The sequence below is a fragment of the Crassostrea angulata genome, chromosome 4 (assembly GCF_025612915.1).
Source record: "Crassostrea angulata isolate pt1a10 chromosome 4, ASM2561291v2, whole genome shotgun sequence".
Lineage (NCBI taxonomy): Eukaryota > Metazoa > Mollusca > Bivalvia > Ostreida > Ostreidae > Magallana > Magallana angulata.
The window spans coordinates 27987107-28014877 of record NC_069114.1 but is presented as its reverse complement, the minus strand read 5'-3'; the positions used below and the strand labels follow the sequence as shown (position 1 = coordinate 28014877).

Genomic DNA, 27771 nt, shown 5'->3' with positions numbered 1-27771 from the left:
ATGAATTAAGGTAATTTTATTCTCCTGTTTCTTCAAGGTCACATTGTATACTCAAGAAAAGTTTCAACAAATCATTACAAATATAAACGTTCTACTTTCAACATTTCAACAAATCTTTTCATGGCATCTTGATCAACAGCATGACACATTATAGAAACAAAAAAAAATCCAAAAATACTACAGACACAAATGAATACTGAGAAGTTGACTGTTAAATTAAATAGTACTGCTGTTTTTGAAATTAATAACGGGCCCTTTCACAATAACAGCGATTCTTCTCTTTTGCTGGGGAAATCGATAAAGTTTGGTTGGTAGATAATCAAAATGACGTAGATTAAACAATAGCTGTTGCATCACGTTTCACCAAACTAAAGTAAATTTGCCCTGCAAAATTAAAGTATTGCAGTTACCATGAAGGGGGCCAATGAACTAGAACATCAAGAGAATTAAATATTAATGTATGAATCCTTCCTCCCTTTAACTTACTTGTACTGACCTTCTGGTATGTAATTATGTCATTTCAAATATTTAAACGGTTTTAATCTTATTGATTGGTTCATTAAACCCCAAGGATAAACATTATACAACCTATCAAGGCAAATATTTAAAAAATATATAACATCAAATTATACGTAAAAATCATGGAGCAAATATGTATATTGTTCTACAACCTTTTTTTAATAAAAAAATTTCAACTGGTTTGGCTCTGCAAACATTTACAACCAATAATCATCAACAATGCAAAACACAAGTAAATTAAATTTTGTAGGTCTCTGCCCATGTAAACCAGAGAACTCAGTAGATTTAATAAAAATTGAAGGAAAAAAAAAACCAAGTTCACTTTAAAAATGCTTTGTAAAATGAACACAAAATTGGTTAATAATAATAAAATGCTACATTACAGAATAATTGCAATTTCTTGGCAGTGAATAAAATAAGAGATGTCAACCTCACATGTAAAAAAAAATGTCTATTTAGACAAACTGTAACTATAAGAAAAAAATCACATGTAAAAAATTTTCTCTCATTAAATATTCTTGTTCTGTACAATTCATTGCATGTCTGTATTAAAAAAAAATTGTCAAATAAAGGGTCGGTCATATAAAAGTCATACTTTTTTGTTTAGAGGATTTAACTTTTCAGCTTAAAGTAATGCAAAGATACTTATGTCTTTCATAAAGTGAATATATTGCATCATCACAATGGCATTGTATGAAGCATCAAATCTCAATTATACACAAATTACAACAGAAAAACCCATTGATAGGCAAAAATAATGGATGGATTTCCTTACAATGCATTTGGACAAATAAAAAATAAATGGACAATTCGTTGTATTCAATTATTATAGTCCTGTCCTTATCAACAACAAGAGTAGTCCTTGTAATTGTCACATACAATGTGGAATTCTCCACATTAAAGTGGAATTCTCCACATTAAAGTGGAATTCTCCACATAAACCAACATGATCATCAGAGTGTTTTGCTCATTACATTTTGGTAAGTAGATTTTAAAGCACTTGTTTGATCACTGACGAATGTTCTAAATACTGATACAAAAAGGTCCTTCCTTGTTCCAGTCAAATGCAGTTAACACCCAACAAAGTCAGTCAAAACGTTGACTATGAACACAAATGACTCGACACTGGCCAAAAATTCCATGAACAAGGTACTCGTAAGGGTTCTTAGACATTCTTGTTCAATGACCGATGATGGGACTATCAGATGATTATGATGTCACAATACTAACCGAGTGGTGTAATAACAAGCAATAATATGCCCTATGTTAATGGAACACATTACAACATTCAGTAAAAGTGTGCGCCTCATCTCCGACAAGAGGTCTTTGCATGCTCCGATGCTATAGCAAGTTTTCATTTATTTTTGTTTGCATAGATATTCTCTGATTGCAAGAGTTCAAAGTGCGCGGAAGGTCTCTCGTAAACATGGTCTTTTCAGAAAAAGACCCACACAGTTTTTCTCTATAGTACTGTACATCCGTAATGCCTTCAGCATTGTGTTTAAAGAATAACAGTGAATTAAGCTGCCAATCCTGTAGAGTTTGAGACAGGTTTTTCTCCCTACACCGCATCCTCCTTATCGGAGTCACTACTACACGTACTGCTACTGTTTGTGTGGCTGATCACATCGTCTGACACACTGCTACAGCTCCGAGACATTGAGGAATATTGGCTGTCCGACGTACTGACGTGCGTCTCTAATGGCGTCACTCCGGGCTCCAGATCCAGATATTCCTGTGGAAAAAACAGATCAGCACAATAGACACAACAAATCTTAAAAAACATTTTTAAAATATAACTGTAACAGACAAGAAGAGAAATAACTTGGCCCTTCATTTATACATGTATGTGTATAAAAGGGGATTCGGGGGATATAGAGGGAGGGTGGGTGGATAGCATTATGGAAAAGTAGAAAAAATTTTGGTTGTGAGCATGCAAGGTTGATTTATAGGGAACACATTACATACATGTATAATCCGAGCCAAGCACTTCCCGGTGTTCTTCATTCTGTCCCCACTCACCTCCCCTCGGCTCGTCAACATCTTGTCGAGGTCCTTGACCAGGGAGAGGAACGTGGGGCGACGTGTGGGGGCGTCGGCCCAGCAGTAGGACATCAGGCTGTACATCTCCTTGGAGGCGTACGGGGGGCGCTCCATCCGGTGACCGCTCCTCAGCAGCTCAAACAGGCGCTCCACAGGCACCGAGGGGTAGGGGTTACCTCCCAGCGTGAAGATTTCCCATAGTAACACCCCATAGGACCATCTAATGAGAGAGAATGTTCATGACTTAATTTAATACTGATTTAAAAGTTAAATTGATACCAGTATAGTTGGATTTTTATCAATTATTTATATAAAATGAGAGATTCAATCTTCAAACTAACTAAGAATATTCAAATTATATGATTCAAACTTCCAAAAGACAATGAATATTTGAATAAGGAGATTCATACTAGAATACTGAAGGTAGGATATCTAAGGATATTCAAACTTCAATTAGGCTAGGAGTATTCAAATTTATCTACTGAACACTTACACATCACTTTTTGAGGTATATTTTCTATCAAACAAAGCCTCGGGAGCCATCCATTTCACAGGAAGACGACCCTGTCAAGAGAAAAGAGTGTTCATTTACGAGGGCTTCCTTCAAAACCAATAAAACACACCGAAACAAGCAAAACACATTCCATCTGCATGAGGCACAACTAAACTTGTATAAAAGGAGTACTTGATGCCACATGTGAATAATTACTGCAATAAAGATTGACATTAGTACAATGTATGTAAGAATGGGCATCAGTCAGAGATGAAAGCTGCCTTAAATTCTTGCCCACTTGAAAGATGCTTTCTCTAATCGTTTTCCATGTTCCAGGAAATGCATAATAGAGCAGTAATTGAATTTTAAAGATTGGTTACACAATCACTTCTCAGTATATACAATACAGGATTTCTCATTTAAAGAACTGCTATACAATAACTTTCAAGTATTTAAAATACACAATTTTTTCAGTGTGAATAAATTATAAATGCCCTCCAAAAAATTCCACTTACATCTCCAGTTTTTCTGTAGTAATCGATATTCGTGACGTTTCTTGTAAGGCCGAAATCAGCTATTTTTAGCACATAGTCCTCAGCAACTAACACATTTCTGGCAGCTAGATCCCGATGAATACACTGGCGCTGGGACAAATAGTCCATGCCTCGGGCTATCTGATATGAAAATGATATCAAGTCTTTCTCAGAGAGCGTTTCTTTCTGGGGGTTTTCCTCACCAACGGGCTTTTCGTACCCATTGTTAGGGGGTCTCCTACTGCGCAGGAAATCCCGCAAGTTTCCGTGAGGGGCAAACTCCACAATGACATACAGAGGACCTAAAGCAACATTGCAAGGTAACATTATCAGTATGAGACCAATAGATTAAGGAGGCTGGGTGGTCAACAAATTAAAATTAACCAAATTAACAAATTAACCAAATTAACCACACGATCTTCCTTAAACTTTTAAATATACTAATGTTGGCCATAAAATAATATTAAGTAAAGAAAAAATTCATGTATGTTAGCTTTAAAATTTGAACACTTTCCTATATTTTTACACAGAGCTCTTCATCAATAGGAGGTAAATATAGCCCCCAAAAATGGCAAGGACTATAAAGCCTTCTTAACAAAACTAAAAGTACATTCATGACCAAGGACATGCCTAGGACATATGGATTGATATAACATTATGTGATAAGTACGCACCATTCTGAGTACAGCAGCCTAGCAGGTTGATGATGTTCTTGTGACTACCAATCAACTTCATCACCTCCATCTCCTGTATCAAGTCGGTCAGCTCCCGGTCCGTCGCATCCTCTGTGGATCAGAAACAATACAAAACTGTCATTCACCATTCAGATCAAAACATATATTCCCCATTTCATTCACTATTCAAATCATAAAAAGACTCCTCTTTCATTTACTAAACATTCAATAGAAGCTTCGCTTAGTTAAACTGTCCTACCTTTCAACATCTTGACTGCCACTGTGACTGCTCCATTTTTGCCAGAAATACCATGAGCGTCTGCTTTGATTACAACACCAAAAGCTCCCTCACCCAAAGTTTTTCCCATCACAAGCCTGAAAAATTCAGATTTTTTTTTCTTCATGATTTAAAGTCTTGGTAAAGTCTGCAGAGAAGGGGACAGAAGTAAAATGATGACATTTATAAATGTACAAGCACAATTTGTGAAAAGTACTATTTTACCTTTCTCTAGAGAATTCCCAAGTCTTGTCCAATGGCAGGTCATACTCCGACATGACGGTCAAGTCTGACGAAAGGCGGCGTCTCTGATTGGTCGTTTCAATGCGTACTTGTGGAACAATCAGAGCCTGTCCTTCTGCTCCAATCTTGTTAGGGTAATAAATCTCATTCTGTGATGATGGAAAATTGAAAATATTACAATGTTTCTTTTTCACATCTCCACCTACTTCCTCAGACATTTGTCAATTTGTATGTATATATATACTATAGGTTTCTTATTTTACATGACTACATTATTCCGTGATTTCACTCTTTTGCATCAAATAGCCAGAATATAAAATACCAAGAAACAAACTTTTTGTCGTAATTTCATACAGTTCACAACTGCCAGATTCTAATATCGATGATGGATACTTCCCACATTTTTTTTTTTGAGCAGGGAAATTAAATTGTCATGCTAAAAACTGGTGAGGGTTGCTTCACGTCTTCTACTTACTGGTCGCATTACAATGACTCTCTTGACATTGGCAAACTTCTTGTGACGGAGATTCCATCTTCGACAGCAGACTATGGCGACAATGCCGACGACTAGAAGGAGGGTAGAACAGACCACGGACACAATGGTGATGATCATAGTCATATTGTTCCGGGGCAAGGGCACCTGCTGTATCACTTTAGCCGACTCGGGCACAGGTTCTGAAAAAATGCAAACTTTGAATGCATGTTCGTCAGATGACCACTGGAATGGCAGTCTTGCATATAAATGGGATTTTCTCCTTCTCTTTATGTGTACTATGTATTTCATACCTAATAATACTTCTATTACCATTTCAACCCCAAAATTTAGGATAAAACCCATAATACCAGTAAATAAAAGGCTACTGAATAGATCATGCAAGTCTACCATCACCAATACATAACTTCTATATTGATTGAATTTATATGAAAAAAAAAATATACCGTATATATACCTTTTTCAAAACCAACAAGTCAAATACAGCAATTGAATAAAAAATTGGAATACATTGTTTGCTTTCATACAAAATTTTCAACAGCCTCTATACAGTTCAGAAGGCTCGATTATTCTCTGGACATTTTTACATGTACACCGTCTGTGCTGAAAAGCAATCAACTGACCACATTTAAGCCGTAATTCCCACATGCAATAGAAAAAATGTACAATGATTTTATTCAAGGGAAATGTTATGGTTTCTGGGTTTCATAAAGCAATGTTTTAGTTGTGGCGATAGTGAAGTTTATGATGCTATGCACACCGAGAATGACAGAGATTCCCGTTTATTGTTCTCTTTTGGTTAAATACAATCTTGGTAGTCACTCATGCAACATTTCACTAGGTTATTTGGGTGAGATATCGCTAAAAACTTACCCAGACGTGAATCATCTGTGGAATTTGTGCAGTTATCACATTTTGAATCTTCAAAATAAGACATGCAGGAAAACTTGTTGAACTAATGGTTATTTAATATTTTTTCAATAAAAAAAAAAAAAAAAAAAGATTGGAAAATAAAAAAAAGAAAATAAGTAGAGCAACCTACAAGCCATGAGAATACAGTGAGAAGAGACACTGGGAATGGGGGCACCCAAAAATGAGGTGGAAAAAAAAAATCAAACAGTGATGTTATCATTGTTAAGTCAACAACAATCATGCAGGAAAATTGTATAAGCCATGTACAGAGAACAGACAACATATTGATGAGATCAACCAAAGATTGATAGACCCCCCCCCTTAAATGTTCCCCCTTTTGAAAAATATTCCACCCCCTTCCCCTTTTTGAAAAATATTTTGAGGGATTTTGCTTATATATGTTGCCTGTCCTGGGTTATTCAACAAAAGAAGAGTTGTTTACCTTCAACGGTCAGCCAGGCGCTCTGGAATGCCCGACCCATGGAATTGGTCACCAAGCAAGTGTACCACCCAGCATCCTCGTAGGTCACATTTCTGATGTACAAAATCTCAGGTTTGGTCAGGTTGAAAGACGATTGCTGAAATACAAAAAGGTCTTCGATTAAACAACGCACTCTTAATTAAAACACGAACGATGCAGAGAAAACTACCGGTAAGTTTGTATCATGATTTTTTCCCCTATTTCATTAAGGACAATATTTAAAAAATTCATTGTTTCACTAATTTATTGAGGAGAAGCATCATATGACCAATCTATAACTACTGCAGGTTTACTGAAACACAAAAACATCAAGTATATACATGTAATATTCAACAACATCAACACAATCATGCACACTGGCTTGCAGAGTTTTTTAATCTATCATTTGATGTTTGTACCGACTATGTATGGGACATGCCTTTCGTCCTTGTTATTTCGTACATCTCTGTCACACAATCATTCATCTCTCTCAGGATTCTAAGAATGTCTAATTTCATGCTTCAAGTTGCTGTCAGTTCGCTTCACATCTATTTTTTCACAAGATCCCCATGGTTAGATTGTGTGAGGATTGTTCGGTTCTGTTTTCTATTTATTAATTTTTTAAAAAAATCAAAATTCAAACACGCATAGGTACATGGAAAAGCACACTTGGATTTTTTGATTGATTTTTCTTTACAGGAAGGTGGAGTTTTTTCATGCTCAAGTTTCTGTGGACACACTTAAACCATGCTGATTTTATCTGGCATTTTCTGTTATTGTAAACTGAGCAAGGACTCATATAAACACATCAACATTGCACTGCTGTTACTCTAAAGGGGCATGACCAGAGATGCAACACACATCTCATACGTTACCTTGCCGCCCAGCCTGCCCCGCTGTGAATTCTTTAAGGATAAACATGAACAACAAAGTTTACACATTGTCAGACAACCATCTGAAGAATTTTTTTGATTTTTTTTTTTTTTTTTGGCCCCTTCATACCAAGTTTAGCTGTAAAATTTATCTATAGATAGCATGAGTCACTTTTATTGCCACATTTAGACATGGTGTGATTTGTGCATCAAAGAAAAAAAGTAAAAAAAGTACAAGTGCTTGACACAGTAAGAGAAAAAATTTAAAAGTATGAAAAATTTGTAAGAAAAGAGAAATTTGAACTTTTTATTTTCTTATTAAGTGTTTATACCTGTATGATGTGAACGTAAGGATCTTCGTTTTCATTTTCAAAAGAGCCGTTGACCTGGTAGTGTTTGAGCCACTGAATGTGGGGTTGGAGGTCACTCATGACCACTTTACATTCAAACTTCACGTCATCCATGTAGGTCACAGTCTGGTTCACGGGACCGTGAATCACAGGCTTTGTCAAAACCCGGTCTGAAAAATTCATAAAAGCTCACATTATTTATTTTTTCTCTCTTTCAATCAAAAGTACAAAATAGGCTTCAAACCCAAATATTGGAACGAGCGAGGGAGCCTTTATTATCAAATCTTTAAAGAAACTGCTATTGCGAGAGAAAAAAACCCTAACAATAGTCCCCCGTATAAGCTGCAGTCAAGAATTACAGCATCTTTCTTTTGATTTGTTTGCCAATGACAATTACAAGACATTTAGCAAACAAAAGAAATTGAAACCTGTGGAGTTTATTGTTTGATGTTGACGATAAATGTAACTCTCCGTTACAGAATCTGCCAAAGATCCTGAGTAAACTGTGCCTTAACACCGCCTAGTATCAGCAAAGAGCACTTCCTGTAATCACTTCTCTGCAATATATCTCACCAGAAATTATCTTGGAACGATATCGGATGTCTATTGAATACATGTTTATTTAATTCTTATCTTATTTCCTCCCTGAGTTTTATTAGATATTTTGACATCACTATTAGCCTCATACCTCACACCAATATTTGTTCGAAAATCAGCTTCATTAATCACTGTTAAGCACAAGGGTCCGTTTTCAGAGCTCTATAAATATCTTGTTGTACAGATTATATTGGGCTGATGCAAACTCTACGTGAATCATCGCCATTTCCGATGACTGTTTTGAATTATATGTACTTTTCTATCTGCATTTTTATATTATTGATACAAGAACCCTTTTTTTTTAATCTTTCAGAAAAATTTACCCATCAATGTATATATATATCTACCAGTAATATTTCATATAAAATGCAGTTTACTTACGTTGTGAACTTTTTCGAGTCTATTAAAATGGGAATTCATTCTTTAGAAAACTTGAGACTTACCTATGACTTTAAGCTCAAAGGTATGGTTGATGAAACCATGTTCATTTTGAGCAACACATGTGTATTCTGTCGCATCCTTTTTGGTCAACCCTTCCACAACTAAAGATATTTTTCTTTTGACTTTATACTAAAAAAAAAAAAGAGTGGAAAAAATGAGAAAATATGGATAACCTTAAAAAAAAAAGATGGACATGAACTGTTTCAAAAAACTTAACAGTGCAGGCCTTTCCTTAGTTAAAATATCTGGTTACAGGGACTGGCATAAAACTATCAATGAAACATGAATTGTTCATGATGTTTTTCTTGCCAGAGAGAAAGTTGGCCTTTGATATTAGATGTGGGCTTGTGTGATGGAGAGGATGAAATCCTTTATCAGCGATTCTAAAGGAATGGCTGTTTCAAGTGTATATATGTGTAAACAAACTGTCAATTTTTCAATTTAAAGTGAGCCCCAAATTTACCAGCTTTCCTTCACTTTACACTACCAATAAGCAAATCTATAGAAAAGTAAACTAAAGATACTGGCCTTTTCTCCTAGGTTCATTTCTTTTATAAGTATTGATCAAGTTTAATTTTTTAAAAAAGAGATTTTTTTTATTGCACTAGTTAAACCTATTGCAATGCGCGTAAGAAAATATCTGGAAAGACCTCTTCTACTTATCCCCCAAAAAATCACAAAATAATAAAACGTGTTCATCTGGTACAGCCGACTCCAGATCCCGAGAGATATTATAAAGAAACTCCCGCAAGAGCCATTAGTTTTGACAGATTTTTCATATTAACAAGCCTTTTTGTGCACGTTTCGATTCACATCACTGACATTGTTCAATTTTATAAAATTAGCTAATTTCATATCCTCCACTTTTATATTCAGCCTGCTTCTTGATTTTTTTAGCGCTTCAGATAGATCCCGACTCATGTTTAGAACCGGAAACGTTCATAAGATTCAGACTTTTTTTTCAAAAACAAGATCTGACCCAGCAGCGTTAAGAAGAAACAAAATAGATTAATTATGAGGTAACAAGTGCTCCCTGTGACGGGGATAATCCTTCCTTAGTCCCAGAGAGATTACGACAAGTGATGTAAACCAGATGCTTGCAGCTTTTATTTTCATTGCTAATGACAGCCTTAATGGGCATCACAAAATTATTTAGCAAGCCATGTTGGTCCTCCATCACTTAGGAGGTTGTAAATTCACAATTGATTGGAGCCTTCTCCTAATATCTTCCATACATTAACCTTCTTACTTTTTAATAGAAAAGGAACTAAATACAGCTAATAATTAAATTTAAAATAAGTATTTCCTCAATATGAAAAAATAAATTTAAAACATAAGATATAGCTGAATAAGTGAGTATGGACAAGCATCAAATGATATACACTGACTTTGAATTCATATTATATTTTTCAACATCAACCCTTAACTTTTAAAAAGAAAAGGCAACATATCTAATAAATTAAAAAAAAAGGTTATTTTCCTGATAAACAAATAAATATACAAAATGAAAGCATATAGTTAGTGATTATGAATGAGTATTGTGTGGAATACGCACCTTGCCACCACTGACTGCGGAGTTGATTTGGCGTCCACCCACATACCATGTGATATTGGGCTCGGGACTACCGCACACACTACACTTGAAGTCCACGGAGGCTTGGGAAGGTCGGGCTATCCATTCATTTAATTCACCCTTGTCCTTAAATTGTGGTGGACCTGAAATTATACAAAGATGTCATCTAAAAATGAACTCAGAAAGAAACCTTGTCATTGAATTAAAATGTTTTCTTACATATGCAAATAGTGGCTTAATTTGGTCTTTGAAGTGAGAATTTGCGATGAAGTTAATGCTAATAAGAAATATTAATTAAAAGTCATCAAAATAAGTACACTGATATGAAAAGTGACAAATACATAAATCTAGCAGTCTGTAATGTCATCGTGAGATGTTCATACAACATTCATGAAGATGCCATTTTGTCTCATGAAATTCTGTTAAATACTTGTTACACTGCAGGTTCAAAGAGAAGTTTAAATTAGTGAATTCCATGCTGAACAAAAGACGAAAAAAAAAATAAAATAAAATAAAATAAAAGGTGCAAAACCAAAGAGAATAAAATAAAAAAAAAAATTCTGGTGTGAAAATGTTTTGAGTGAATCAGTAATTTTTTTTTTCCAAAAGTAGATATATTCTTAATGATGAAAAAAGTCCAAAAACACTACAGTCATGTTGCTAGTTTTAATGCAATATCAATAGTCACACACCTAAGCATGAATATTTTACTAGTGTTAAAACACATCTCATAAAACATTGTGAATGTCAAATTTATCAGAAAATTCATTTTTTTTTTATTGTACCTTTCAAAACTCAAGACTTAGAAAAAACAAGATTATCCATTATGTGAAAAATTGAGCAAACATAAAATTTAAAAGCTTAATCCTGTTTCTCCACTCCTAACAAAAGGCCTCTCCTAAAGATTTTGCATATGCTCAGTGTAAATGAGAAGCTTCCTCCATGAACCGTCATTTCAAATTTGACGGCTTGGCATCTTACAGGACTTAATACAGAAAACAGTCCCCGTCTTAATAAAATTTAAAAAAAAAACTTCCAAGAAAATGGCACTTATTTTCATACACTGGGCAGGGTCAAGCAGTCAATTAAACTCCATCATACACCAGGTTTTTTTTTTTTTCTTTCAAAGGAGGGGTTAAAAGAAAAGGGGATTTCTAACAGCTGTTTCAGATCACTGCTTATACTTATGTTTGACTGTAGCCTGGACATTATTAGGACAAGGGGGGCTCCATAATGAGATGCCACAAGGGCAAAACCAGACTTTTTTGTGTTAGTGTGGCAGAACCATTAGCACCGGACCATGGGAGCCATCCTCAAATATTTCTTCTTGGATGCAGCTCCCCTTCAGGTGGTCAGAACCGAGGGAAATCTTTCTTCAGCATGTTATTGGGCAATATAAATGCTTTTGTTCTCCTTACTCAACACACTAGATCAGAAGGGTAGATCACAATTTCACCAGTTTAATACCCTTGTAAATCTAAGTCGGATCTTCTTTTCTTTTGGATTATGATGTTCATAATGGTTATGGGATTCCCCCCCCCCCCCACTAAATAATATAGAAACCAGTGATCATAAGTGACCGCTTTACCAGACCAGCAACGTTTTCCCGCCTTTTATAAATCTCTATTTATTATCCTTTCAGTGGGGGTTTACTTTGGGGTGTTGATTTAGATAACTGCCATTTCACCTTGACACAATTTTTTATGTCAACATGTGGAGCGTCACCATAGCTCAAGATTTTGTCAAAAGAAAAGATTCACAAACAGAAAAAAATTTAGTGGATATGAATTTTCAAAACTTAAAAAACACACAATTCCTTGCAACAACTTTCACTCGCTTTAATCCTTACACAGCATTAAAAACCCTATCATTGATTATTGAATAAAAGATTTTCTAGGGGAGGAGAGAGTTACTTCATTTCTTTTTTTTTTAAGATGTAATTTTTTTCCCCCCAGGCTTATGACATGTGAACAAACAAAAGCTTAACAATGGGGATGTCCCTGTTAGGTTGGGCTCAGCGGGCTGCAAGTCCAATACGTGGGCAAACACCACAGAGACTGGGCTAAGATAGGAGTACAATGAACAATAAATGGTATATTACGCATTACAGTGAATAAAAAATGTTAATACATGTACTTAAAAAAAAAAAAAAAAGATGGAAAAAGGACAGCATTTTGACAGTCTTGTACAAAAGTCTTTATAAAAAACAGTACGGTAATCAGAGAATTCCTGCAAACTTGTGGCAATTTTTTTTTCTGCGAGGCTTCCGAAAACTTGCAAATGTTTTAAAAATTTGACAAAAAATGAAAACCATATGTCATGAATTTTTGGGGGGTTGTTGTTATAGACTCTGAAATCAATTTGAACTAAGAAATACAGGATATTTTACCACCAATCCCCCGTCATAAAGTGTCAGCGGCAGGAAACGGGGCTCACAAAGCCAGCCTCATCATTTACTAAACAACACACAACCCCTAGCATAACTGTCCAAGAGATTCCAATTTATATCATTCTGACGTTTTTTACGATTTCATTCTCAAGTTTGTGTAACATCTTGAAATGATCATGTGCTTTCTAAACTAAAGAAAGTTTTTTTTTTTTAAAGAAAAACATGAAGAAACAGAAAATGTAAAGAAATTTTAGTTAACAAATTATTATGTAACTACTATAAAATAAATTTTTTTTTTAATACCAAATGAATTGAGCATGGTAAAAATAGGAATGGAAAAGAATTTCAGTAACCTATCTAACGTAAAATGTCTAATGGTGAAATTACCAGGATGCTAGGCGTTCCAATTTCAGTCTCAAAGTACAATTATTTTTTCTTCCTACAAGCTTCAACTGGGGAGAGAAGTCCTAGCCCTTAATCAGAATGTCACCCATTATTTCTGGGCCCATTGTTGTCAAGTTTTACTGCTTTTTAGTGTCGACACTTGAACTTTTCTTCAACTTTTGAGAGACTAGATTGTATTCAGGATTCTCCCACTACTTATTCACAGTCTTGACAAACCCCAAGATTTACCCCAAATTAATACTGCACACACACAATTTTTTTTTCTCTAAGGTATTCTGTTAATTGGAGAGCTGCGTAACTTATCTCAACAGATAGGAAATAAAGTAAGGGGAATACATGAAACATGTCACAACTGTTAATGACAAAAAATTTTCTTCACGAAGAGTACAAATCCATAGGTATGCCAACAGTTGATAACATTTTAGGGGAGACATATCATAGTATTTTGTTAATTACGGGGAGGTTATCTTACCCACTTTCTCGCAGTCAACATTTTTGTCCACAATTGGTTTTTCTGCAAAACAAAAAAAAATGAAAATGCACTTCATCACATGTAAGCAATGTCTACTATAGAATAAACAATAACTTCATGACTGAACAGATGGGCTTATGGAGGAATTACAGCAGATTACAAGTTATACCTCTGTTGAATGGCTTCCTACCCCCCCCCCCCCCCCCTTTAACTCCTCCTCCCTTTTTCAACTAAAAATCATTAAAATTAGCAAGTAAATCTACTAAGGAATTCCCCAAGAATGAGACATATTATTTTAGCTTTCTTTACAGTGACCACAATTGTTTGATTAAATAGAACTAATGAAGCCGAGAACGAATGACTAGACCATCAATTACTGGGCCTGTTATGTTTCCCCATCAGTGGTCACCTATTACCTCTCCCTCTCTGACTAAACCAGGTCAATAAAGCCCCATATAGTACAGGTTTCGTGCTTACCGTTTTTGACTATGAGGGTGTAGTTTTTCCATGCCTCCCCGAACTGGTTTTCTCGATGGCAGGAATACTGTCCACTGTCTTCTTCCCGCGGTTGCGTAATTAACAAGGAATTTTTGTTGACCTTTAGCCTGAAAAAACGACAAAATTGACTAGTTTACTCACAGACACAACACTGTGGCAATGTAGTTTTTGATACGTGCAGAAGAAGGACCAATTTTACTTTCTTAGGTGACTCCAAATAATTATTTAGACTTTTTTTCATATAGTTTTCATCAAACACCAATCATTAAGGGAATACTGTTTACTTCTAATAAGATGTTTAAAATAATAAATCATAATTTTTTTTAACATCATGAGGAAAAGTGTTGACATGACTGTTTCATTATTTATGTTTGTAATATAAGTTGAAGTTTTGATCTAATGGTTTACCTATCGTTGTTACGAGTTTTCAGTCTTTCTCCATCCTTATACCAGACAGTGTATGGCCGAGGATTACCGAGCACTCTACATCTTAGTTTTAATTTCGATCCTTCCTTTACTTTGATGGATTCTACCGTTGGATCATTCTCTCTTAATCTAGGTGGTGCTGAAAATTAAAAAAAGTACAATTAAAATAAATTGATTTTGATCTTTTGATCTAATCACATGAAGCAAACTACACAGATTAAACTTGTAAAAGTGAAAATAAAAGTTACAGAACTAAGATGAAAAATTTAAAAACTATTTAATTATCTTTTGTCTAATAAAGTGATACAGCAATTTGTGCATATTGCCTAGATCACATTACAAAAACGGTGACGAGTTCTGCCAAAACCCCCTAAATTTCATGTCGTTGGTCTTTTCAATAATTACATTAATTATTCATGCCACATATTAGCAGACTGCTAATTTTATGGATATTGCATGTACAGAAGCCAAGAAACTAAAATATATAGGCCACGTACTGGTTTACAGACTTAAAAACTTGAAGAAATGCACTAGGCAGTAGAGGATATTTTTTATTCAGTTTAATGTTCATTACTTTGAAATGAAGATGCACCTGTTTCTCAGTAATTTTGTTCTGACTTAGGTTTTTTCTTTCTCTATTTTCTTTGTGTTTTTTCATCCATCTTTTTCTACTGTAACCCCAAAAATGTGGTCTTTAGCTCAGAAAAAGTTCAACAGATGAAGTTGATGAGTTTTTAAACTGAGGTTTCCATACCAGGCATTCCATGCTAATAAACCAGGCATATTGGGAAGATGTTTCCCCCCAGGGCCTGCACCCCACACCAGACTTCACCAGGGGAGGATTAAGCCATTACAGAGCAATCAACCTCAAAACCTCTTTGTCATTCTGATCAGTTCGTATCACTCAATGGAAAAAAGTGCATTCCATCAGTGTCAAGACAGTGCCTACCAAACAAATGCACATTCCAGAAGTTACCTGAAACCCCACTGTCAAAGCCCAGGTAAATGCACACACAGACTCTACCGGACAGGGACAGTCCCTCAAATAAAATCGGTATATCGCTTCCCCCAATTCTTTCCACTGATTGGGTAGATTGCACCAGTATTAACAAATTTCCTCCGTGGTTGAAATAAAATGACAGGAAACTGGCTTTTAAGTTACTTAAATCTTGAAATTAAAAGGGGATTTAAGGGAAAGCCAAGATTTTTTTTTTCTTTCCATGAGAAGAGGACTAGTCTGCTATGTTAATGAAGAAGAATGAATTCAACAAGGGTTGGGGTTGGCAATGTGAAAAAAGGAATTCGTTTTAAAGAGATAAGAGAGACGGTTGATTTTGCTGAGTATCCCACGCTATGGTGCCATTTAGAATAATAAACAGCCATCAAAATCACTGACCATTCACTGGGAAAATTGCTACACTTTTCTGTCCTACTCATGAAGAGATTTTAAATATGACTTTTCATGAAAAATTGTTAAAAGATTAAGAGAAAAAAGCCTGGCAAAAAATTTTTAATAACAAAATTTGACAGGAATTACAGTATGCGGGTGGTTTGTGGTTTATTTCCAGCACATAACAAGGTCTATTCATTCTTTGCGTGCCCCTTTTCTCAGCTTCTCTTTTCAGCATCCAATTTCTCAGTACAAAGTCTTTTAACTGCACTTATAAGAAACTCTAGGGAAGTGATCGTTTACTGGCTATGAAAGAGAACTTGCTAACATTCTATGTCTGATAACTATCTCTCTTTGTGAATTGCACCAGAATTATCTGCTCCGAGATCTGATATGTATCAAGCCTATTAGATTCAAGGGCTGTAGAAATTTACTACTGTCTATAATTTGCCACATATTTCATTAATTATCCTATCTCCTTCCTTGATTAGATTTCTGACTGTGAGAAACGGGGAGGATTTCTAACAGCCTAATTATTTAATTTTTCATTTACAACACCTTGTAGCAAATGAAATTGATGATGATATGCTGTTAGTTTTCATCATATTTTCCTTTCAAAAAAACAAGAGAGAAAAGGTTTGAATTCTTACCTCCTGTGGATTTGGTTGTAGTCGTTGAAGCAATCTCAGAAGACAAATTCAGAACAATAATGCACGTGATAACAAGAGTCTGAATGTAGCCCATTTCTTGGAGGGTATGTCCCTTGTAATTCTCTACATCATGTCATAAGCAACTCCAAAAGTTTCTCAATAATTTTAATCTGAAAAATAAATTTTTTGAGAGGGGTGAAAAAATCATTCACTTTGTATTGACTATTATTAGTACACAATTAATCTTTTACATTGACCCCCGTTTGACTAGGGACATTGACCAGTAGGGATTAACTATTTCACCTCAACTGATCCTTTGTGCACTGTTATAATAAAGTATACAATGTACCAAGATTATTTAAACTTCATAGAGAGCAATATTGCCTTTCATAGTTGTCTACCTTGGGTCAGTACTACTTCACCGAACTCCTAAAAGACGCTAGCACATAGGTGCGAAATATTACATCCTACTAGTGTATAAAAGATCTAACAGTACTTATACTATATAGCCCCCCTAATAATTGGCCTAATTAATTTTCATGGCATTGATTGATATATCCCGCATTTTTCAGAATTTACCACCACCGGAGAATTCCCAATTCATTTCTAATTACACCGTTTGTTACAATTCCTCAGTTGGCATTTTAAAAACAATGAAAAAAAGAAATTCCTACTGTCGCGGTTTTTTCTTTCTCTCGAACTTCACAGATTTTGCGTTTCTACAACTTATCCCTATAGAAATTGACCCGGTGAACTCGGGAGTCTTGGGCGAAACAGCGGGCGAGAATAAGAAAAGATCGTAAAATCCCCTCAGTCGATCACTCAGAAATTATAAATACAGCAGCTTACATTCAAGAAATATTCCAAGAAGACTTTTCTGGATATAATGGTAATTAAAAATAAAATCACATCTCAGGTCAACAGGTTTCCTTTGAAGATTAACGACCGATTATCCGATTAAAATACTTGATCATCTGCTCACACATAGACAGTTTGTCTCGGCCCGAAACCACTACGGGTAGTCCTAACTCTGCTCTTTTCTATTTTTTTTTTATCTTTCGGGTCCAAATTCAGGTGTCGAACTGGGGTACCCAGTGGCTATATCATGAAAACAATTACACACGAGTTCACACGCGTGGAATAGTTTTGCCTGTAACCGTTATGTAATTATCTACATTGTCCGCGGCGATAAATGGACATCAGTCACCTTTTTCTGGTGACATCTACTTCCTGCCCAAATTTAGCACCCTAAAATCTATGAACATTTATCTCTTATAAAAAAAAAATTCCAAGTCTACGAGAAACAAGAAATAAGTATTTTTGCTTATATTTTTACTACTTTACTAGGTTATCGCATTAAGTTACACTCGACACCAAGATTTTTAACAAATTTTCCTACTACAACTAAATTTCTTTACAGTATCTGAATTGATTTTCTCACACTGTCCCCAATAGCTTACCTGTTAACTTCAGCGTAACATAGGCGATTTCTTTAAAATCAGGTAAATTCAAAAAAAGTTTTAAAAGAAAATATAATCCAAGTTGGAAATCAACACTTTTTTTAATCCATCGGAATATTTGTAAATTAAAGTTACTATGTTAAAACAATATAATTCCTCTACACTGATAAAGTAGTAAAATCCACACTGTAAAAATCTAGTGGTCCTCTCCCGAACATCAACACTGGCTCGACTGAAATTGTTTAGCACGCTGATCCACTGCTCAGCGTGTCACGTGACCCCCATTCAAAAAAATTGGGAGGCTTACCGTACTTGCGTGTGCAATAAAAATCTTTCACATTTCACTTATTATGATAACTCGCAGATCTGGTGTAGAAGATCCTAGTTATTTTACGTTATTGCACCGTGAACTTTGCCAATTTAATGCAATAATCACTTGCATCTTCACCTGAAGGAACAGGTACACACACACTTAATATTTGACAACCTTTCACATGGACGTCATGAATTCATTGTCAGGACTCTGTAATAACTATTTTACCGTCTCAAAACATGTCACATTATTAATATTTTATAAGAATTTTATGCAAATGTGATGAATTCAGAAAAACAAAAAGCCTGAACATGGAGTGCAATATAACAGATCTAAAGTAATTAAAATAAACATGATTATTCCAATGATGATTTTCATTTTAATGTATTTTATGCATATATCTTCTCCATGCCAACACCGTTGCACAACGCACAAACAGTTGTCTGCAGATGTTCAGCCTCTCCCTCAGACAATGGGGCAGCAATAGATCAGCATTAATCAATGTTCCATACAGATCAGTAATAAATGTTAAGTACAAATCAATTATTGAGGTCCCTTTATAATCAAGGTCCCATACAGACATTAATTTAAATAATCAAGGTCCTGCATTTAAAAAATCAGTAGGCAAGGTCCTGTACAGATCAGTAATTAAAGTCCCATATACATATCAATAATTATCTGTAAAGATCAGTAATTAAAGTCCCATATGAACCAGTAATTAAGGTCATGTTTAGTTTAGTTTAAACTAAAAACTGAGGTCCTGTATAGATCAGTAAAGAAGGTGGTGTACAAAAGTTGTGTACAAATCAGTAATTAAGGTCCTAGAGGTCCCATAGAAATCAGTAAAGTCTAATACAAATCAGTAAATAAGGTCCCATACAAATCAGTAATTAAGGTCTTGTACGAATCAGTAGTTATAGTCTTGTACGAATCAGTAGTTAAGGTCCTGTACATATCAGTTGGGACAGGTAGAGAACTTCTACCATTTATATGTAGGTTAGAGCTGTCCAGTGTCCTTCACCCTGCCTCTGACCTTTTGCTCTTTGCTGCTTCATTACACAATCCCCTCACCGCCACATGTTGCAGTTTCTTGTTGTTACTGGAAAGGCTTATTTACAAATAACTGCAGGCATTGATTTCTTTACTTGTACTTTTTTCAGCTTCTTTTCCTTACAGTATCCTCTCATGAGTTGTCTAATCATCACCATATTAGATGGACACTTGAATGATCATATTGTTTGATCCCAGTTCATCACAATCGTCTGATTACTGGATCATGTTGATTTTTGTGGTGATTGAGATGATCAAGACGAAGACTTTCCTTTTCATTCTTAATGTCCATTTCAACAGTTCAAAAGAAAAAATTCTACAGTATGACGTTCCAACATAATTTTCACCTTTAGTTAGTACATCTGCCAATTTTTTTTATTCAGATTTCAAATTGATTAGTGTGTTTTGGAAGTACAGTACATATATCTTTATTGTATGTAAAAAGAAATTGAATCTGAATTTTGTGATGAAGTCTTCCACATGCTTCAGTAAATCCAGTAATTTTCTGTTCTCCAGCTTGTGTCTCTCGACAAAGAAATGCACATTATTATGAACTTATACACACTTCTGAAATTGCTTTGACCATTTAATATGCTGTCATTTTCCAGTCAGGAGTCCATTTACAAATTATATTGAAATGTCACAGTTATTATCTGTCAGAGGGGTTAAAATGATAACCAACACTTTCTGCCTTATGTTCACTCGGGACTAGAAGGAAAAAACGCAATTAATCAAGATTGCAATAAAAAAAAAGGCAAATGTTATAAAAAGTTTTAAAGAAAAAAAAAATTGAGTATCTGAATTTCGTCTGTCAGGATACAAAGTTGGAGAAAAACAAATGGTTGGTGGGTGGGCATCTAACACTTGTAAACATCTGCAAATTAAAAATATGAAAACAGACACAGTACATCTGTAGGATGTGGAGAGTATAAAATTCCTTCTTCAACAACTTAAAAAAAAAAAGAAGTTGAGGAGATCCTTTTTCTCATTTTTTTTCTTGTCGAAGTTTCAAGTCTCGATGCATCAATTCTCTCTTCGTGTATAAAATGGTTCTGACGTTAATTACAGGGATGCTATCCCCTGCTCCCAACCTTGTCGGCTCCTCTTCCTCAATACTTTATGTAAATACGAGGACTTCCTTAGCCCTCTGGCCCCGGGACCATTCCTGTGTGTAAATAGGGAGGAGGTATTCTTCTACCCACCTGAAAAATAGATAGTCACATTTTAGAGTTTTGTCTTGAGATATTTTCTTAAACAACAAACATCCTCCCTTCCTATGGGGCATGTCATGACCCCTCCTTAGTAACTGCCAGTTCCATACAGACAATAGGGAGGAAACAGATGCTCTGGACCTTCTATTTCAATTACCAACAAATTTTTTAAAAAGAAGAAATTGTACTTTATAATGTTAACTACTTTCAGTGATTCAAGACTCTTATGCCATCTGTGGCAGCAGTATCTCTCTTATTTGGAGGGAGTGTATCAGTGTGAATAATTTGATCAGTAGTGTCACAGGGCATTATTGCTGGTGATTAACAAAATTCATAAAGAAACATTTAAATTAAATAAATATGAAAGAAAATTCTATTTCTGTAAAGATAATTAAGCTTGAATATCCATAACCTATATCAAATTTTTTATCTCCATCAAGTTCAGACAGCTTGTTCATTCTGCAACAAAAAATGAAATTTAGTTTTGGAAATCTCTCTCTCCTCCTCTCTCTCTCTCTCTCAAACTGGAAGTCAAATACCAGTACCGGTAATTCAAAATACAGAGAGAGAAATGGAGTATCTCATTACAAAAGACCTGTACCCTACAGCAAGTAATATGAAACCCAAACTGGACAGAGTATTGAGGGAAACATTCTAACTTCCAAATATAGAGCAAGCCGATACAGTTACATTTTACATGTATATGATGTTTTGAAATAAAACTTCTAAATCAGGAGACAATATTGATGTAAGGTCAAGCAGACCCATGCAAGCTTTTAAAAATATCAAAAGTGGAGACCAAGGAGTAGATTCGCTGTCTCCCGTGGACAGAAAGATGAATGAATGCACTAACTTAATGTCACTCTCCCCATTGGCATCTGGGCCTTGGGTCATGCTAAACTGTACCATCTCACCACACCTGGCCAGGTGAAAAGAGGTAACAATGTAGTGGTCAAAATACAATAAAATCTTGACACTTAGTGTCTTCCATATGCTGATGCAAAGATGTTGACCATGGCATACACTCCTTAATTTATGACATTTGTTTACCCTCTTTATTGGTGTTTACTAGTGTACAGGTACCACTAGCAAGCTTAAGTTCTAAACTGGAGATTTCTGGGGTCCTTTCACTTGCTGTTCAAAAGAGATGTTTGTGTATTATGGAAAATAGATTGCAATGCATCAGTGAAAATACTAAAAAGACATGATTTTCTGCCTGTGGATATTTCAACAAATGCCCAGCACAATGCAGAGACTCTGCCATGCTATTAAGAGGCCTACTGGAGCAATACTAAAGATTTCAAATCCCGAACATTTAATTTGAAAATTTTTGAATTGTGAGAGAAAATCCAATCTGAGATGTTTTGAAATGATACTCTACTTGAGTTAGCTCACTATTGTCCGTCTTTGTTAACTTGGTAGGGTCAAGTGAACAGAGAACGCCAATACAATGACCTAACTGGTTATTTTTGTGATTAACAGAGCGCAAAACATGTACCATAGTCAACACTCGGTGCAACATAAAGCCAAAGTGGTCAATTAAAAAATCTTGGGGGCTCAGGAGACAAGAGTTGAATTTCACCTCTGAAGATAACGAAAATTACACAGCGACAACACAAAATCACAAGCCAAATGAGATTTCTTTAATGAAGGTACCTTACTAAAGGAGACAAAAGTATTTAAATAAAAGCCAAATAGTGACCAGTAATCAAAAGCAGACATCTTTCCTACCCAGTATCAAAACAAACAGTAACTGATAGAGGGGTCAGCAGGATTAGCCATGCTAGTAATCCTTAATTAATCTTGAGTAAGAAATAATGAGTTCCAGAATGGTTGGAGTGGCCACTGGGTTGTATCTATGTCAATAATAAGCCCCTTGAACCTGAAATCTGACCCACACTAAATACACTTGTACACAAATTCTGTAATAGAATCTAGAAACTAGATGTCTAAAATTCATTGTGAAAAAAAACACCTCAGGGAACATTTTGAGCATATCTACAGGCAGATAGCACAAATAATTTGTGCAACAATTAAAAGGTCATGAATTAAGACATCTTGTAAGCATAATCCATATTCATCTATTCTACTTAAATACCATGATGATAGGAGCCCTCAAAATTCCTTTTAAAATTGCATAGAAATAACTAAAGGAACATAAGCTTGCGAAAATTGATAGCTAGCATATCACTTATCCAAAAAATAACCAAAAAACCCCCAAAAGAACCACCCCCCCCCCAAAAAAAATACAGGGATAAGGATTAAGATTGAACACCCCAATAGACCTGTACACAGCAGGTCAGTGTATAATTAGATCACGGTCCAGTAATTGCTCCCCAGGGAGGGACCCCAGAGGAGGTGTGAGAGGGTGTGGGGTGATGCTAAGTAGACATTAAAGGGAAATCAGCAGAATAAAAGACATGGATCTGATAAACTGTACAAACACGCTGTAGAAAAAAAGAAGGAGGTACAGAGGTTACTCCAAATTCACTTGATCCTGATGTCGAAGATAACCACCCACAAAAATGCAACTAATATGTTGAATTCTGTAATGGTGGGCATTGCATAATGTAATTAGTCCCCACTGCAACAGTGATGGGATTTCAAGCCATGGAATCATGAGTCACTTCTTTGCGTGTTTAGTCAAAATACTGCCGGATCATTTCTTTGAAGAATTAAACAAACAGTCTCTATTTTTAAAAAACAACACATGGTAAAATGCATTCGTTTCAGCAATCGTAGCGTTATTGTTATTAAACACAATGATCTATATCCTGTTTTTTTGTATCTCTTAGACTTCTGATTTAGAAAGGAGATATTTGACATCTCTTGTTGATAAAACAATATTGACACCCTTTCTATTTCTCTGCAAGATTTTGAAATTTTCAAAATAAATAGCCTAATGGCATTACTTAAGCAAATAAAGGGGGCCCCTCTTTCTGAATGTGATTTGGAGTGCACTTGGCTTGGAGAATTGACAGTCAAATAAATCCCTGCATATATGACCCTCTCACCTGTAACGGGACAGAGAGAGAAGACGGATTCATTCCACTAGCTTCAAGATATTTTCTTTTTGAATAAAGTACCTAGCAACTGCTTTAAATCCCACAAGAAATTTAAATAAGGCACCAATTGGGGAAAGGTTTAGAGTTGGTTCTCAAACCTTATATTAAAAGAAGTCAATTTATTCTGCATTTGACATTTTTTTTCTAAGAATTTCTTTTTATTTCAATCAAAAGTTTTGCCTAAAAAGTTTTCTACATTTAATTGTTGATGAAAAATATGAAAAAGGTATCTTAAATCTTATTCCTACTGACTGAGAATTCTATATATATATATTGGGTTGCTGTAAATTACAGCAATCTAGGTTTTAAAATTTGACAACAGAATCATTTTACCATGTAGAATTTAATGGGACCCTAACCATTCAAGCACAGATAGAACTGGGGGAAACAGGTCTTTGTTAAAAGGAGAGGAAATCAGTTATACAAGAGTCAGTTGACCTAAAATCGCTACCCTAGCTCAAAGCTTTGTTTGTCTGCTCTGTTTACATGGGTATTCAGATAACCGAAAAATGGGATTGTCCCCCAAATCCTGGGCTCTTACTTCAGAGGATCAATACCCAAATTGTACCTGCATACCTCTTCAACCCCAATTACGTGGTGACTCCTTAGTATTGCTCAATTTATTTGACCATGTGGAGAAACTATTTATCTATAGCAGTGCTAAGGGGAAAACCCTAAGTGGCTATAACATTTATGAATGTTTCTCATAAAAATGCACAAATAAATGAGTTTTCAGCATTTTCAAGTCAACATTTCTGTACTGCAGGGTTCTTTAAACTTAAATTAGGAGATTCAAGATATTTCCATGTGTTTGCAATAATCAATGGAAATATTTTAAGAGTCATAACTTTATCTTTTTAGCTTGCAGAGTCAGTGTCCTTTTAAAAATAATTTACACACTAAACGTTATAGAGATAAGAATTAATGCACCAAATGCATAGAAATAAACAAGTCAATTTGTGTCCAATCATTTCACAGGAAATCTGCATATTCAGTTTAAAGGAGGGTCCCTCAGTAATACCTTAGATACATACCAAGGAATTCCTCTCGTAACAGGTGCAAAAATCCTGACCAATAGATTTGAAAATTTAAACTGATTGTGTATTTCATTTCGATATCATTTTACAAATCTTTGATTTCAATATGCATGTTTTCATTAAATCATTGTAGCTCTTATGTAAAGTTAAAACTTTCATACAAATTAACAAAAAAAAATTATCTTGAATGAACCTCTTTACCAATGCCTTTGTGGCTCTGCTTTGGACTTTCAAAGTCTGCACTCACATTTAGCTGAAATAAGGCAAGAATAGTGTAAATAACAACAATTACTTTAAAACATTAAAATTTGATGAATGATATAAATGTTCCCTAATCACAGGAGTATATTGGTATAAAAAAATCACACACACAAAGGATGGAAAGTGTCTAAATGTCACAAGAGATGGCCGAGAAGATACACAACTGTTGGTGGGGGTGAATTAAATTTTTTCTGATGACTTGTTAAAAGAATCTGAGTCCCTGCCAGAAGGTAAGATAGGAGGAAGTAGAAGGCTTACACTAGAGAACCCAGTAAGATAAACCATCCCCTACTCACAGACAGTTCAAAGCACATTCTCCCCCGAAAAAGTTTTAAACCCAGAAAATGAAAAAGTAAACAGTTTACGTTGGGGGTATGTATGGTTTACAGTAAGGCCTGGCTTTTGGCAGGGAGCTGCAGGCACCACCAGGGTCTTGCCAGTGATTGCTGCCAAGCCTAGTAGCACAAACACTCGATCCCTGAAATCTCAGAGCACCTGTCCTCAACACAATATACATTTCATTGATTAGGGAGTCCCATGTTCAACATTATTTTCAAAGCTTTCAGCATTGACCTTTGCTTCCATTTTTTCCCTCTTCTTCTTTTCAAATTGACATCTTAAGTTTGGATCACCTTGCACTTTTAGAGAGTTGTCAGTTCTGACAATGACACATGTGTAAAATATTCTATTTTTTATTCTATGATCAGGTCTAAGATGTTGAGTTTTGTATTTGAAAAGTAAAAGAATTTATAGAAAAATTTCAAAAGACTTGTATTTCCAGGCAGCTACAGGCATTCTGTTTTAAAAGTTATTTGGATGAACATGTGGTAATTGTGACCGAGTATAAAAATCTTGGAACTGGAATAAATATAGAATAGAGCAAAATAAACAGAATAAAATCCTATCCTAGATCAGTCATATCATCATCATTACAAACATGTGCCACCACGCTATAAAATAACCAATTCTGTGATCCCTTATTCCAAAACATAAGCGGAACCGAGAGAGAATACAAATTGTGCTTAAAGTCAAAAAACGGCAGCTGAAAACACTTGTGCCTCAGTAAATGGATAGAAATGATAAAAAATGTGTCACTAGAGAAATCGCTCGCTTGGAGTTTATCTAACAAAATAGACCAAAATATATGTCAATGGGGGAACTCTTGGTTTGATAAGAACAGATCGAAATGCAAAGTAAAAGAGAAATAGAGTGAATGAATTAATTAAGACTGAAACATGATGGAGACTTTGTAATCACGACAAAAGGCTTGGCTACAGAGATTGTATTCTAAACACATCAGATGGATTCTGTCAGTTAGTAATGACCAAGAAGAGCAGCAAGTGTTCAGAAAGGATGATCTTGTACACACTTAGAAAGTTCAAAACAAGGAGGGATCAATTCCAAGACAGTGTGGAGGGCAACTGCTTTTTTTTTTAACCGTTTCAAACTATACTGCTATTTTTGTGAAAGAAGAGGAGTTTTCTAGTATAATCTGCATGACTTTAGTACTTCCGTAGAAGCAAAATCATGTCCAAACAATTGCACAGTGGTTGTATCTATTTTTAAAATAAATTTGGAAGACACAATGCACCAACATTTTGTAATAAATCATGTGAAGAGGAAACTTTAGAAGTACAAAACTATGTATTTCATTAAAAAGAAATTAAATCTACAATGTAGTGCCAAGTCAATAAACTTTTAATCTTTCAATTTCTCTTAAAAAACCTGTTTTATGAGAAAAATGTTTAAACAACAAAGAAAACTTTACCTTAATTAAACATTATACCTGTTGATAGTTAGATTAAATTAATATAGAGAGAAAGCAAACTTATAACCCACTGCTAAGCATCAAGCCAAATTCTACACTTGGTCTTCTAAGCAGCCCCAACATGTGACTCCATGAAAGAATTCCATTTAAATCTGTAATAGGAAAGCATAAATATAGTGATCAGTATTCTGGCAAGATAATTGTATTTGATCTGTTTGAAGCAATGGTATATTGCATGTATCTCAGCCTATTTGATTATCATTTTATTGCAGTCTGTATAATTAATTGCAACTAGTCCATATATGACCCAAGGAAAAAAAATTCAAAATGTTGAATTTAAAAAAATTGCTACAATTAGATAAAGAAAACTGTGATATATATTAAATATTAATTCATCTGTGTAACAGAATATCACAAAATAAGTCATATCCTGTCTTATTATACAGTATCATGCAGGTGCTTGCATTTAAATCTCTTTGTCAAGTTTCCTATACCTGTCGTTTCAATCTTACCTGGTTCAGGTGTACCAAAAGGCCAGTGACGACTACTTCATTTTTTAAAACTTCATAATTATCTCCTATGTTACTCCTGCAATAAAGTTTTTTCTCAGCCAGCCGAAAGTCTGACAAAGGCAATTACAAAACCAACTAGACTTGGTATAAAAGTTGCTCCTTTTCACAGCCATAATGAATCATATACACAGTTCGATCACCGAAGATATTAAACTCGACTGATCTGTCCTCAAAGATGTGTGTATACTTTAAATGTTTTATCTATATCATGTCCATACATGTTATTTTCAAGATACTCTGTTGGGTGAACTCAATAATATAAAGAAAGGTATCAAGAGAGGTAAAAAAAAAATAGATAACGTATTAAGAAGATAAGTCAATTAT

The 27771-nt window shown here is 35.0% G+C and overlaps 1 protein-coding gene across 7 annotated transcripts; it reads right to left on the bottom strand.

Moving 5' to 3' along the window:
• LOC128181356 (fibroblast growth factor receptor 4-like) lies at positions 1-27643 on the bottom strand. Of its 7 annotated transcripts, none has more exons than XM_052849721.1 (22): positions 27388-27643; positions 26947-27027; positions 25048-25099; positions 18171-20735; positions 16711-16880; positions 14653-14809; positions 14224-14351; positions 13747-13788; positions 10463-10623; positions 8910-9036; positions 7852-8039; positions 7523-7552; positions 6630-6765; positions 6149-6196; positions 5258-5457; positions 4765-4931; positions 4522-4637; positions 4263-4373; positions 3571-3890; positions 3056-3126; positions 2488-2782; positions 1-2254 (listed from the first exon to the last, which is right to left on the bottom strand). In XM_052849721.1, exons 5-22 carry the CDS (start codon positions 16802-16804, stop codon positions 2081-2083), a joined length of 2565 nt encoding a protein of 854 aa, XP_052705681.1. In that variant the 5' UTR covers positions 16805-16880; positions 18171-20735; positions 25048-25099; positions 26947-27027; positions 27388-27643; the 3' UTR covers positions 1-2080. The 7 variants fall into 7 exon arrangements, with proteins under 7 accessions (XP_052705681.1, XP_052705685.1, XP_052705682.1 ...); XM_052849725.1 differs by having other exon boundaries at positions 2542-2782; positions 27388-27639; XM_052849722.1 differs by lacking the exon at positions 25048-25099.
• Positions 27644-27771: the final 128 nt, after the last annotated feature.

Excerpts from the sequence above, each read along its gene's own strand:
- LOC128181356 (XM_052849721.1), bottom strand. The coding sequence starts at position 16,804 with ATGGGCTACATTCAGACTCTTGTTATCACGTGCATTATTGTTCTGAAT. Across the intron at positions 7,553-7,851 it reads CTTACGTTCACATCATACAG|AATTCACAGCGGGGCAGGCT; the intron begins GTATAAACACTT and ends TTATCCTTAAAG. Across the intron at positions 4,932-5,257 it reads GAGTCATTGTAATGCGACCA|AATGAGATTTATTACCCTAA; the intron begins GTAAGTAGAAGA and ends CCATCATCACAG.